Raw genomic sequence first — 13,175 nt, 5'->3', positions numbered from 1 at the left:
CTCAGTGTTAGACTATATCTGGGTTCAGTCCCCAGGACTGAGAAACAATAAAATTTAACAATCACCTTTTAGAACAAGCAGTACAGTGGGAGGGGCAGGAATGGGCTGGTAACTTTTTAGTTTCATGACCATCTTGAAGTATCATAGAGAGGGCCCTGCGAAGCCCTGGGGGTTTTGTTTCCTTGGGGCCCACTTGGCTAATAGCTTCAAACTGCTAGTGAGCCCTCTAGATGGAGGGATAACCAACCTACTTCTCCCTTTTGATGTCATGCTCCTCAGCTTACCACGGGGCTGAATCTCCATAAACCCATTTTAATTTGGAAATACCCACATCAGAGGTGCTTTTCACACAACCGATAGGCTGAACAGCTCAGCAGCACATGGGAGGGCGGCAGTGGTTTCCCCTCATATTGAGGCTGGTGGGAGCTGCAGCCCTGCTACTGCCAAGCATCACTGGAGTAGTGCAGGGCATGTTGCTAGTCCAGCCCAATGTCAAAATTAGAAATCTGGTTTCTACTGAACACATTGCACTTGTAAAAAACTGAAATTGAGCCACTGTTAAACGGAGGCCTAAGAATTTGACACCATTGTAAGGAACAGCCTAAAAGAAAGTTTATTCAGTACAAATAAAGATAAGTCAGCATTTCTAACACTGGCTAAGAAGCAGCATCACTTGTGAGCACCAAGCTAGCTGCTTTAGCCTTACTTTAAAGCAAAACTGTAAAAGAGACTACTGTATCTTTGGGATCAGTCCTTTGAGCAGGTCCAGGTTTCGGGTTGGGCTTCATCTGACAGGACCTCCCAGTATGAAGCTAGTGTAAGCAATGGCCTGGGATGGCACAATTCAGAGGCTAGCTCTGTGTTTAAAATTTCAAGTTTTTTCCTATTGTCCACACCGCTGAAACCTGCTACAAATTCTACTGCAAGAGGGGAAACAAAAAGATTAAGTGTTCACTGTTTTATAAGAATAGAACAGTTTGGGCCAGAAATTCACTAGAACTTGTTTATAAAGTTTATAATGCCAAATATTAGGTTGATAAACTTTGGAGGTGATTACCTTGAGTTGAAAGACATTTGGACCACAGTAGATTAGAAAACCTCATGTTACAGACCAAAGGGTAGGCCAACTTCCTGTTATCCAAGCAACTAAAGGGTAAAAATACTAAAAAAGTAAAAAGCAGTGTGATGGGTATATGTTAAAATTGTTTTCTATGTTGGTGTTTCAAACAACCAAGACAGTACTTTGTAAATATCTGTTCGTCCATCCTGGACCAGAGTTTTCCAAGACCTGGGCTGACTGGCTTCATTCTACAGCCACACCTATAACTGAGTCCTCTGTTCTCCAGTCAGGGATGGGCCCTGAGAGGTGGAGATCAGCTTGGAGCACCTAGGCCTCTGCCACAATCAGGTCTCGGGTAACCTGAAAAGCAGCAATGAGGGAGCTCAGCTGAATCTTCTCACTGGTGCCAACAGAAAGCCTGTACCTAAAATAAAACAAACACGAGAATAAAGAACATCACAGAGAGCTGCCTGTGGGTAAGAGAACTGGAGAGCAAAGGAGGGGCGTGGGAGCTGATCCAAAATGAACCTTGACAGCAAACTCAGGTGTCCTTGACACTCCTTCCTTACTCTAATACTGGTTTAGTAATCTGAAACTTTAAGACAAATTTTAAATCTACCAACAGCAGTGTTCTGGACTTAGTTTGTTCTAACTCTCTAGAGGGGCATAATTCATGTGATTAAGGGTTATTTCTTCTACCAGCTGCACTAAGAGGAATTAAAATGGAGATTTCCTTCCTTGTAACTGACATTTCACTGTGAAGTTGGGCTGATACTTATGGGAGTCTGTGGTCTAGTAAGTAGAGCAGGACACAGGCGGTTCATCTTTACACCTTTTAAGTGCCCAGCCATCAAAAGCAAAATCATACAGCATAGTGATAAGTGACCTAATTTGTACACATGAAAGCTTAGTGATAGCAAATTAGAGTTGGCCTATACTGACGTCTAGTTTGAACCCAATGCTCTGTCTATTTAAATGATAGCTGCCAGCTTCACTAGGGGCTAATAACAGTGTTTACTGAACCAGGCAAAGTGGAAAATTGAGTTTGTGTTGACTTTCCCCCCTAATATGTTTCAGTATGCCAAAATGCCTGGAGAGCTGGTCGTCCCCAAATGACCTACAAGCCTGAACTGGAGCACGTCTCCCCCAAAACAAGAGCATCTTCAGAATGTGGGTGAAGCCTTTGAGGCCAAAGGAAAGGCCCTCATCTCAAATATGTAACTGATCTGCTTGGCCTTGTGCTGACTGAAATAAGCATCTCCATCCTCTGCCACATCCCATTTACTGTCATCCCAAACTAGATTATACCACAAATGAGGTGATCAAGAATGCTAAGCCCACACAAGTGGAAAGAAAAACCTCACAACAGGGGTGCACTGGGGGCGGAAAAGAATTAAAACTGGGAAATTCATACTCACTCAATGTCTGCCATTTTGGTCAGTAAATGTATTCGAACTGATGATGGAAAGTCCACTGAGGGAAAACAAAATCAAATGAGCATGGGCTCCCCCTACTACCACCACCCCAAAAGGAAAAAACCCAGAGGAAAAGTATACTTTTAACACTGAACTTCTCCCGACAAGTATGAGTTTAAACATCAAATAGTAAAAGTGGACTTCTGAGGCCTCAGACTGATCACAAGTTCCCAGATCTCTACGAAAGTAAAAATGGTGGAGTTTCATACTTTTCATTCACTATTTTGTAATTCTTAATACTGTAGTTTTAAAAAGTGTGTGTGTGAGTGTGAGTATGTATATGAGATCCCACAGTGACAAGGAGAACACAGAAGGGCCAGCAACACTGCTTTTTTTTGGGTGGCTCTACAAGGTAACTGGAGAGCCGAGTTCTCAGTTTCAGGAACACCCACGGCAGCTGGCTCTACACAGGCCAGCCCAGTCCCCGACCCAGGTGGCCTCCCATCTGCGGAGACTGAGGAGGGAACAGCTCTAAACGACTGAGCAGGGGATCACACAGGAGCCTGAAAAAATGCTGCACCCAGCTCCTCCCCAGAGCTGACTCAATGCCTGGTGTGATCCCTAGGTGCTGCCTAGGCTGAGAATCCACTCTACAGAAGGTTCCAGCAAGCATGGAGCTAGAGATGAGTCCTTAAGATTGCTTTGGCTGACATTAAGACAGACTCCCCTCCCCCTCTCCTCAGGGTAAGTATTCTTGTAGAAATGTGAATCAAAACATTCTACTTACTGCTGTAAAACACAAACCCCTGGAAGAAGTAAAGTTAGTCTTCAGGAGTTTTTTCCTATTCATCCAGCAATTCCAGAGATTACAAGGTTTTTGGAACAAAATTTCAAACAGCAAGACAAAACTAATAAAAATTGAGGGTCAGGTTTATAATACTTCCTCCTTGTTTCTTTGCTTCAAGAATAAAGCCTGGTGCAGGGCACAGAGGCGCACACCTGTCATCCCAGTGACTCAGGAGGCTGAAGCAGGAGGATCTCAAGTTCAAAGCCAGCCTCAGCACTTTGGTGAAGCCCTAAGCAACTCAGGGAGACCCTATCTCTAAATAAAATACAAAAAAGGGCTGGTGATGTGGCTTAGTGGTTAAGCACCCCCAAGTTCAATCCCTGGTATTAAAAAAAAAAAGAAAGAAAGATAGAGCCTGGTGAGCTCCCTCTGTAACCACCAGAAACCCAAGGGAGTGACTGCCACAGCTTTTTAGCCAGGAAACAAAGCAGGTTACCTCTGTGAACAAATAAGTGAATCTCGGTCAGGATGTCATGCAACGCCAAACCCTTCAGAGTTTTCAAATCCATGATATCTGGGGAGGTGCAGTCAAGGCAGAGAACAAGTTCCAGAACAAACACACTGCAGAGGATTTTGAATCCCAACCCTGATGGCTTTAATCTCAACATGGCTGCTTCTCTTCCAATTCCTAGCCCCAACTCTTTCTCCTACATTTTATCTTCAATAAGTGCTCTCTACAAGTCCCAGTTGTTTTTCCTTCCAGTACAGAACAGAACAAAATGCATTCTTTTCACTATTCTGAGGTTTTAGATTTACAGCAAAACAAGCATCAACACTGACTGCTTTAAAACCCTTGCATCTTCTTCCCTAGGACTATTTCCCTCCTGTCTGTGAGCCATGCTGCTTCATGCCTGACCCAGGCCAGAGCTGTTAGTGAAAACTGTGGGATGTTAAAGACAAGCACCTGCTGTGCCTACAGATGCCTGCTCCCACAACAGGCTGGCCAGTCATGTGCAGCCAGACGTCCTCTGCTAGCAAGGTGCAGATGCTGGCTGCAGCCTGAGCTCTGGGGGCCCTCGCAGGCCCTAACCATGGTGGAGCACACAAGAAAGGGTACTTCTGTAGGCTGTGGTGAAGTCCTGATTCAACATCCAGTCCAGAATATTGGCGATATCTGACTTGAGCGGGTGCCCTGTGCAGGTGTAGACAGTCTCCTCTGTCACCTTCCCGAAGGCCATATTGGTGCTCTGCAGACAGAGGGGGAGATCTTTGAGGCTGTCAGCAGCTGCCAACCTGCAGGTGGCCAAGAAGAACTTACTGCAGCAGAAATGTGACCAGGGCCCAGGACAACTGGGGCCCTGCCATTTTCCACAGAGGTCAGAGGTAGCCTTATTCCAGGAGCTGGCCACTTGTTGTTATTAGAGCTGCAGAACCCCTTCTTGCCCCTGCCTTATTTGTGACAAATACTTCTTTTGTTTGCTTGTTTTTGCAGTACTGGGGATTGAACCCAAGGTGCTCTACCGCTGAGCTACACCCCCAGCCTTTCTTTATTTTTTTGAGACAGGGTCTCACTAAGTTTCCTAGGCTGCCCTCCAACTTGCGATCCTCCAGCCTCAGCCGCCCCAGTTGCTGGGATTACAGGCCTGTGCCACTGTACCTGGCTTGACTGATTTTTTTCAATTAGCCAAATACAAACAGTAAGGAGGTCTGGGACATTGTGAGACCTGTCTTACCATTTCTAGATTTCTGAAGCTACAGATTGATTGTCCTGTTGCCTTTCCCAAAAAGTTATTTTGAAGCAATGACTTGAGATTTACTTTGAGGAAAACCATACCTGCAAAATATTCAGAGCCCTTCGCATATCTCCGCTGGAGAGAGTCACAAGTGCTTTCATCCCATCTTCACTTATATCGACTCTGAAAGTCAACAGGCAGGGAATTTAAGCGTCCCTGGACAGCACAAGCATTCACCCAAGGGAACAAGATGGCCTCACATTATCAGGGCCCCCAAAGAAAGAAAGAAAAAAAAAAGGAGTTAACAGTACTCTCCTGATCAAAATCACTCTGGTTCCTAGGCACAGGGGCTTCGTATAGTTTCAGCCTACCCCAGATCTAGAAAGACAAGTCCAAGCCATCTTACTATGAGCACCCTGAGAAGAAAGAGCCCTTGTGGGACCATGGGGACAGAGCCCAAACACATCCTTCAGAATAAGCAGCTGCTTGGGTTGGCTCCTGGCTTGGCGTCTGATCATTCAGAACAGAATGCCTCAGAACCTTGCCTTCTAGTCAGGAGAGGCTGGCAGCACCTGCAGAAGGGACTCGGCAGCATGTGGTTTACAGCGACAGAGGAGGAGGAAATTGGGACAGCTTCCAGGGGAGGAGGATGGAATCGAGAAGAGTCAAATGACTTTTATGAGGAATACTGTCCAAGAGATATCAGAGAAAACGACAGCAGCTGGTGGCCCCGATGCTTCCCCTGAGCCAGGCATTCTGCTAAGTCATTTACAACGTCACCAGCCAGCGAGCCAGGGTCCCACCTGTGCTGCACTCAATCCCAAGACCTCGACTTTCCTGCTTTACAATGTACTCACTTCTCTTCTTCTACGACATGTTCCAGGCGGGGAACCATGAGTTCAGGTGTCAGGGGACCAAACCGGAACCTCGTACACCGAGACTGCAAGGCGGGGATGATCTTGGATAGATAGTTACAGATGAGGCAAAATCTGGTATTTTCAGTGAATTTCTCAATCACTAGTGAAGAAAAATAAAACCACCTGAGGTCAAAGGCCATTCCAATTCTTCAAAGGACCTAAAACCCTGGCCTTTTCTTGGGTCCCAGGAGGGCACGGGAATAGTCAACACTACATGCAAGTGGGGGAGTTACCTGCAAGGAAACAGGGGGTTGTGGTGTTTGGGACCAGAGATCTTCTTTCAAAAGCTACTGAAAGTGTCAGGGTTTATGATTTGCAGCATCTTGGCAACTTATCCCTTAAGATCTGAGCCCAGTACAGGAGAGCCTGCCCTCCACATGAAGTGGCATGGTGGGCTGGAGGGGGGACTGGCTTTTTGCACACTTCCCCGTAGACCTTATCTGCAGGCCTCAGAGCGCTCTGAGGGAGCAGCAACCCGAGCCGAGTGATGCTTAGACACCAGTATCGTTCTGCAGGGACCCTGTGTTCCCACATGGGGATCTGCTCAGACTGACAGTCACTCTGCGGAACACGATGCTGAAGAAAGGCTGCCAGAGCTTCCAGGACAGAAGACAGCCAACTGCCTCCTCCTCCCCCAGAACTTGCTACAAAGAAATAACACACTGGCTCCTGGGGACTGACAGCAGCATTCTCCCGCTCCCTGCCCAGCTCGGCAAGCAGCCAGGCAGCTTTCTGCGCACACTCTAGACATCCTTCTCCTAGCTGATTTGCATCTAACGGTGTGGAGGACAGAAGGGCTATAGTTTAGAAATTTGATTTGAACCATCAAGAGATTCAAATTCCCAACCTAAAATTGAATCCAGCCACAAAGGAGGACAAAGCACCAGTGACTGGTCATACTTAAGTCCCTACTGGGCTTATGTCCTTAAGCTGCTGCAATGGGACACCCTGGCTACAGGGTATTTTGTCTGGATCACGGGGTTCATGGAGAAAGGTACCCAAAGAAGCCTCTGGACCAGAAGACGAACAAGATGGAAAATAAGCCATACAGGCATCTCACATCCAGAACTCCTAATTCTCCTCTCAGGGCTCTCACGGGTGGACACATGTTAGCAGCTCTTCTTACCTCTTCTCAAGGCATTCTGGGCATCCTGCGTCATGGCATCAGCTTCATCCAAGATCACTAGCTTAAACCCTTTCCTACGAAGACAAACGGCACGTCTACAAGACTCTCCAGTCTCTTCAACACCCAGGCCCAAACCTGCATTTTCGCATTTGTGTCTCAGGCCTGATCATGAAATCCGGCTCTCCCAGAACCCTGACCAAAGCTGCACCGTGTGGTCACACAGACTGGAAACGACCCTAGTTCCTTCAACCCGTACTGGGGACCCAGGTCTAGCCCGTACTTGCCTGTGCTTCTGCGCCTGCACCTTCCTTGCACCCCCCCTTCATTTGCTCTGTCCATCCTGGGACTGGAGATGGAACCCAGGGCCTGGCACCTGCTGCGCCTGAGCTCTGCAGAGCCCCGCCAGGCCCACCATCTGCATCTTCCATCTCCTTCAGGTACGCCCCAGCCTCTTTACCTTTTTCTTCTTTTCAAACCACTATCCTGGTTCATTTTAATCTCAATTTATTTTTCAAACCCGCTCATCTAGACTTAGGATGCAATCAGTCCTCGGATAACTATCAAAATAAAGTCCATGCTTCCCAGAGTCAAACTGCTAATGCAAGTTTAGAGAATATTTCATAGTAACACAAGCTTCATGACATTTCTTACCACACCCCCTGAACTTTCTCTCTCTTTTTTTTATGCTTGCTTTGACAAAGTCATTTTTGCCTTTTTAAGCTGAAAATTTAAAAAATAATAATAATAAAATTAAGCTGTATCATCTCAGTGATCAAAACCTCTAGGGAGAGCTGAGGTTGTGGCTCAGTGGTGGAGTGCTTGCCTAGCATGGGTGAGGCACTGGGTTTGATTCTCAGCACCGCATATAAATAAATAAAGTAAAGATCCATTGGCAATTTTAAAAATATTTTTTAAAAAATTTCTAGGGAGAGAAATTACACAAATGAGTCTTACTTAAATATTGTCCTTGTGCTGGCAAAGCTCAGGATTGGCCCTCGAACAATATCTATTCCTCGGTCATCTGAAGCATTCAGCTAAATGTGGAGGAGAGAAGCCACAGTGAAAAGCACATTGTTTACTATATGAATTCTTGATTTTAATACATCTTTTCATCAATCCAGTTCAGCAAACTAGTTCTCCAGGCTAATGATGGCTAAGAGAGAATCTTTTTTTTTTTTTTTAAAAAGATGACAGTTATACTAAAAACTTAATCATCACATTATATTCTGAAAGGCAATTTTTCTCTCACCCTTTGAGGACAATCTTTCTACCCAAATTTGGGAAGTAAAAAATTGTCCTGGTTACCCTGAACAGCACCTGTGAAGTCCTTAGTTATTTGTAGAGTAAGAACAATCCTATTTACCTCCAAGACCATGGAGCCGATCTTTGTATAACTGCATCTGTATCTCAAACTGTCTAGCGCAAGCTAGGAAAGAGGATGTCTGGAAAGAACAGAACAATGCTAATTTTATCTATCATAACCCAGAACAACTCAGGGTCACCACATTATAAATGTACTGAGGTAGGACCAGTGGCAGCAGTGAGGTTCTGAGACCCATGTCTAAAGAGTAAGTCAAATGTTTCCCTTGCAAAAGAAAATCTTTAGATTTCTGTGATCTACATGCATCAGTCAAAGTCCCCACAATATTCAGATGGCATTTGAGTATGCCACGATTAATGAGAATTAAACGAAGAGATGTCTTAAAATGTGTTGGTGGGGTATGGGGCTTCCCAGGGCTCTGTAGTACCTGTTATCACCCCCAAGCCTGAAGGTGTTGGAGGAGGCAGAGGCTGGAAGTCCCTGGAGAAGGCTGTGGGGCAGCCTTTACCATGGGATGGGCCTGCAAGTGGGGGCTGCTGCCTGCTGTTAACCCTGGGGATAGGTCCAGCCATCATTTTCTTGTCCTCTGACCTCGGCCATTTCAGCCAAAGCCAACCAGGAGCCAAAGAGCAAGGGAGCTTATAGTTAGTACAGCTCAGTCTTCGGAGCATGAACAGGGCAGTGGAATGGGGAGAACAGTTAAGAAGGGCCACGCAGCAGATAGGAAGCAATAGTGCCATCAAGGAAAGTTTGGTAAAAGCTGGCGACAGGAAAGAAAAACACCTAGGCAACTGCCCTGGCAATGCCAATGCAGACCACTACTGCAAAAGGTGAAGTGAAACACCTTATTCCATCTCTCCCAACTGCCAGTGGGCAGCTTACTTTCAAAGTAAAATAAAATTAGCAGAACTAAAGTTAAAAGGCTAGAGTCCTTAGTCATTTGTAGAGTAAGAATAATCCTATTTACCTCCAGGACCATGGAGCCAAATTCTTTGTCTTTGTATAGCTGTTTAGCACAGGCTAGGATGGTGGATGTCTTTCCTGTCCCTGGAGGGCCGTAGAGAAGCAGGTGTGGCAGTCGGTCTTCACTGATGAATTTCTGAACTGAGGATCAGAAAGAAAGAGAGATGCCAGCAGTCTTTGGAAGCTGCTTCATTCACTGTGGCTCTCTGACTTGGGCTGAATGCACTTCAACCTAATGCAATGTCCCAATCAAAGGCAGATGCAGGTAAGAAAAACTGTAAAGCCACATCTTAGAAAGCTCGAACAGTTTCTTTAAAGTGATTACTCAGCAGAGACAATATCACCAAGAAATTTACATAGGTTCTACAAGTGGGACAGCAATTGACACATGGATACTTACTGGTACTTAGAATGTCCTGATGAGAAATGAGATCATTCAGTGTCTGTGGCCGGTATTTTTCAACCCTGAAATGTAATTTAGCACATTACAACATATATAAATACAAGAATATTATATTATGTGCAAAAGAAGTCTTTCATATCCCAATTCAAAGAGAAAAGAAACAAATCCTTTAAGTTTGAAGACAGACCACAGTTTTTCAACCAGAGGCTGTTTTAGTTGCTGGAGAACATTTGGTGACATCTGCAGACACTTTTAATTATTCTAGCTGGTGGAGGGGGCTAATGGAATCTCATGGGTAGGTGCTAGGGACACTGCTAAACATCCTACCATGCACAGGACAGCTATGCTGTCCACACCCTCCTGGCATCCCTGAATCTGGCCCCAAATGTCAAAAGTGCTGAGGTTGAAAACAGCTCTAATCTCATCTTTTCAGCCATATGCCTATAATCTCCCCCAGGATGGACACCTTCCACTTCAAAATGAACTTGAAATATTCAAAATGAATCTGAATATATCTATTCATCTGTTGATGAATAGATAAATAAAATGTGGTCTATGCATGCCATGAAATATGATTTGGTCATAAAAAGGAATGAAGGATGGGGCTGGGGTTGTGGCTCAGAGGGAGAGTGTTCACCTACCATGTGCAAGGCCCTGGGTTTGATCCTCAGCACCACATAAAAATTAATAAATAAATAAAATAAAGGTATTGTGTTCAACTACATCTAAAAAATAAATATAAAAAAAGGGAATAAAGGACGAACTCTAAAAACATTATGCTAAGTGAAAGAAGCCAGACACAAAAGGTCACATATTGTATAGTTCTACTTATATGAAATGTCCCAAACAGGCCAATCCATTGAGACAGGAAGTAGATTAGTGGTTGCCTGTGGTGGGAGAGGAGGGGATAATGAGAAGTGAGTGACAACAAGTATAGTGTTTCCATGTGGGGTAATATTTGGAAGAAGATAGTGGGACAACTATATTCTGGACATACTTAATGCCACTAAACTATATATTAAAATGGTCACAACTATGTATTTTATGTTATGTGGCTTTCAGTATAACAAATGTAACTGGTTATTACACAAGAAGAGCCTGGAGTTTTTCTAAATCAAGCCAAATCCCATCAAAGTCTTTAAAGCATCACTAAGATATAGTCGTTGCAATGGGAGGATGAAGAATGCAAGTTCAGAGTCCAGACAATCTGGATGCAAACCCAAGCCCGTCTTCTAACTTTTCTAAAATGCACTTTCTTCACAAGTAAAATTTGAATGCAAACAGCATCTACCTTATGGGGCCTTTCTAAAAGATCAAACGTGCAAGAGGGGACGTCGTTCGGTAAAGCGAATAACAGAGTCGGTGGCACTGAAGGTTCCGCAGGAGGGAAGAGCGAATTTCGGTGGCAGGATGGGAGCCCTCGGGCTGTTCCCAGGCGCGAAAGCCACTTTCCGTTTGCGGGGACAGGATGGGGGACACGGGGGAGCCCGGCAAGAGTTCGAAATAGAACGGTGGGAACCGGGGCCAGGCAAGGGCGGTGGGAGGGCCCAGGTCGGCAGGGTCAGAACGGGGTGCGACCATCCCACTGTGAAGTCCCCAAACTGCCATCAGCCCTAACTAACACCCCGCGGCCGACCCGCTTCCCTCCGCGGCGGACGGGCTGCCTCATACCAGGGCAGGTTCCTGATCTTGACTGTCGCGGGCTGCTGCTGCTGCTTGGCCGCTGAGGCCTCCATGGCGGGGAGGCTCAGGTGACCCGGGCCGCCGCCGCTGCCGTCGTCCCTCAACACCTTCAAGCCTCCTGCCGCGACTGGACGCCCTCCCGAACCCTGTCGCTCAGAGTTCGCGCGCCACCCAATTCTCGCGAGACTTGGCTTCCCGCTTCCGACTTCCTCCCGCGGCCCCGCCCTCTCTCCGTTGCTAAGGCGCCGGTTGCTAGGCTACCGGAGGTGCGGGCCGCCATCCTCCCTCCCTCCCTCCCTACAGCCAGCCTCGCGCGCTCAGACACCGAGGGGGTTCCAGAGAGACGGAGCCCAAGAGGCAAGACCACCTCCTGCAGCCGCCAGATGTCATTACAAATTAAGGTCTCGTGGCTGAGGCCAGCTGTCCCCAGGGTTCAGACACCTACGTGCAAAGGAGCAGAAAGCGGCCAGAGCTGAAGCGAAAAAAAAAAAAAAATGAAGGCACGGTTCTTGAATAGAAATGCCCACAGGAGAAAAGGCTCGCAGTACCTTTCGGTCCCAAGGACGGGAGATAAATATTAGGATTTGAAAACCCCAAACAGAACTCCCACCCACCTATTTCCCGAATCCTTGTCCCTTGCCCAGCAAAATTTAGAGGACCAACCTCCAGGAAGCGATTCCAGAGTGTAAACAACAAACAAAAATAATAATAAAAATAAACTTCGGGTTGCTTAGTTCGTGCAAATTGGAAAGGGATGATTAACAAACAGAACGGCGTCCTGTTGATCTGAAATCCTTAGGAGAATTGGGACCCAAAGTATAGTGTTTTTCCTGAGGTAAGGGGATGCTGGACCATTTTTCTCTTTGGTTGATCTGTATTTTCCAATAATGAGTGTGTATAATGTCCATAATAAAGTTGTTTTTTTTAACCTAATGAAAAAGATAAAAATACTAGAGGAGACCAGCAGTTGGATTCAGAGGGAGCTGTATTCCTTGTACCCAATTATATCATTGTCACCTGATTTAGGAACAGAGTAGGACACAGGGCAGATATACCAGTGTAGCTATGACTGCACCCTTGCTCCTGCCTGGGGATCCAGGAAAGTGGGGTCAGAAAGCATTTGGGACAACAGTGCCTCTGCTTTCTCCTTCCCCTCCAAGACCAACTTGAATGCTCGTTGCTCAGGTCACTAGTGTACCACTTTCTCCACTTAACCTTAGGCAGATTGCTTCTCTCCTCCTCCAGTAACATCTACTCAAAGATGACTGTGAGAACTAAACACAATAAAACTTGAAAAATACCGGGCCCCTTACCTCTGTACTCTCCCCTTCCCTCTAACACTCTCCACCTATGTGGTTCTTCTTTCATATTGACTGATGAGGTTATGATGTTGGGGCTTCATTCAACCACCATGATAAGGAATTTCTAAGGACTCTTTGCTTGATGACATCACCCCTTGAGCTGAAAAATTCAAACAAGATTGGAATAAGTTCTCATAAAATGCTTTGTGCATCTGATGTTCAGTTTTGTATGTAGACAGCTTGACTGACTGCAGCCATCTTGAGTCATAATTGCCAGGATTGCCCCTGAGTAAGCCTGGCTAGTTTTTCCTGCGGGGTTTCACAGCATCTCATAAATAGATAAAACCACTAGAATCATAGGTAGGAATTCACAATCATACCCTGGCTCCCTGGATCCACCTGAGTCTTTAATACCATCTTAAGATAAACCAGGTACATTCAAGCCAGGGGGAAGTCAATTTTGTTC

At 45.8% G+C, this 13,175-nt stretch overlaps 1 protein-coding gene across 1 annotated transcript; it reads right to left on the bottom strand.

The window, feature by feature from the left end:
* Window positions 1-587: 587 nt before the first annotated feature.
* On the bottom strand, window positions 588-11,598 carry Rfc5 (replication factor C subunit 5). The gene is made up of 11 exons (XM_005329636.5): window positions 11,397-11,598; window positions 9,723-9,787; window positions 9,327-9,463; window positions 7,993-8,072; window positions 7,039-7,112; window positions 5,853-6,012; window positions 5,097-5,178; window positions 4,380-4,509; window positions 3,759-3,836; window positions 2,479-2,533; window positions 588-1,484 (listed from the first exon to the last, which is right to left on the bottom strand). The coding sequence occupies exons 1-11, from the start codon at window positions 11,459-11,461 to the stop codon at window positions 1,388-1,390; spliced, it is 1,023 nt and encodes a 340-aa protein (XP_005329693.1). The 5' UTR covers window positions 11,462-11,598; the 3' UTR covers window positions 588-1,387.
* Window positions 11,599-13,175: the final 1,577 nt, after the last annotated feature.

The sequence above is a fragment of the Ictidomys tridecemlineatus genome, chromosome 2 (genome assembly GCF_052094955.1).
Source record: "Ictidomys tridecemlineatus isolate mIctTri1 chromosome 2, mIctTri1.hap1, whole genome shotgun sequence".
Taxonomy (NCBI): domain Eukaryota; kingdom Metazoa; phylum Chordata; class Mammalia; order Rodentia; family Sciuridae; genus Ictidomys; species Ictidomys tridecemlineatus.
The sequence above is the reverse complement of the archived record's forward strand: the minus strand, read 5'-3'. Positions and strand labels throughout refer to the sequence as shown.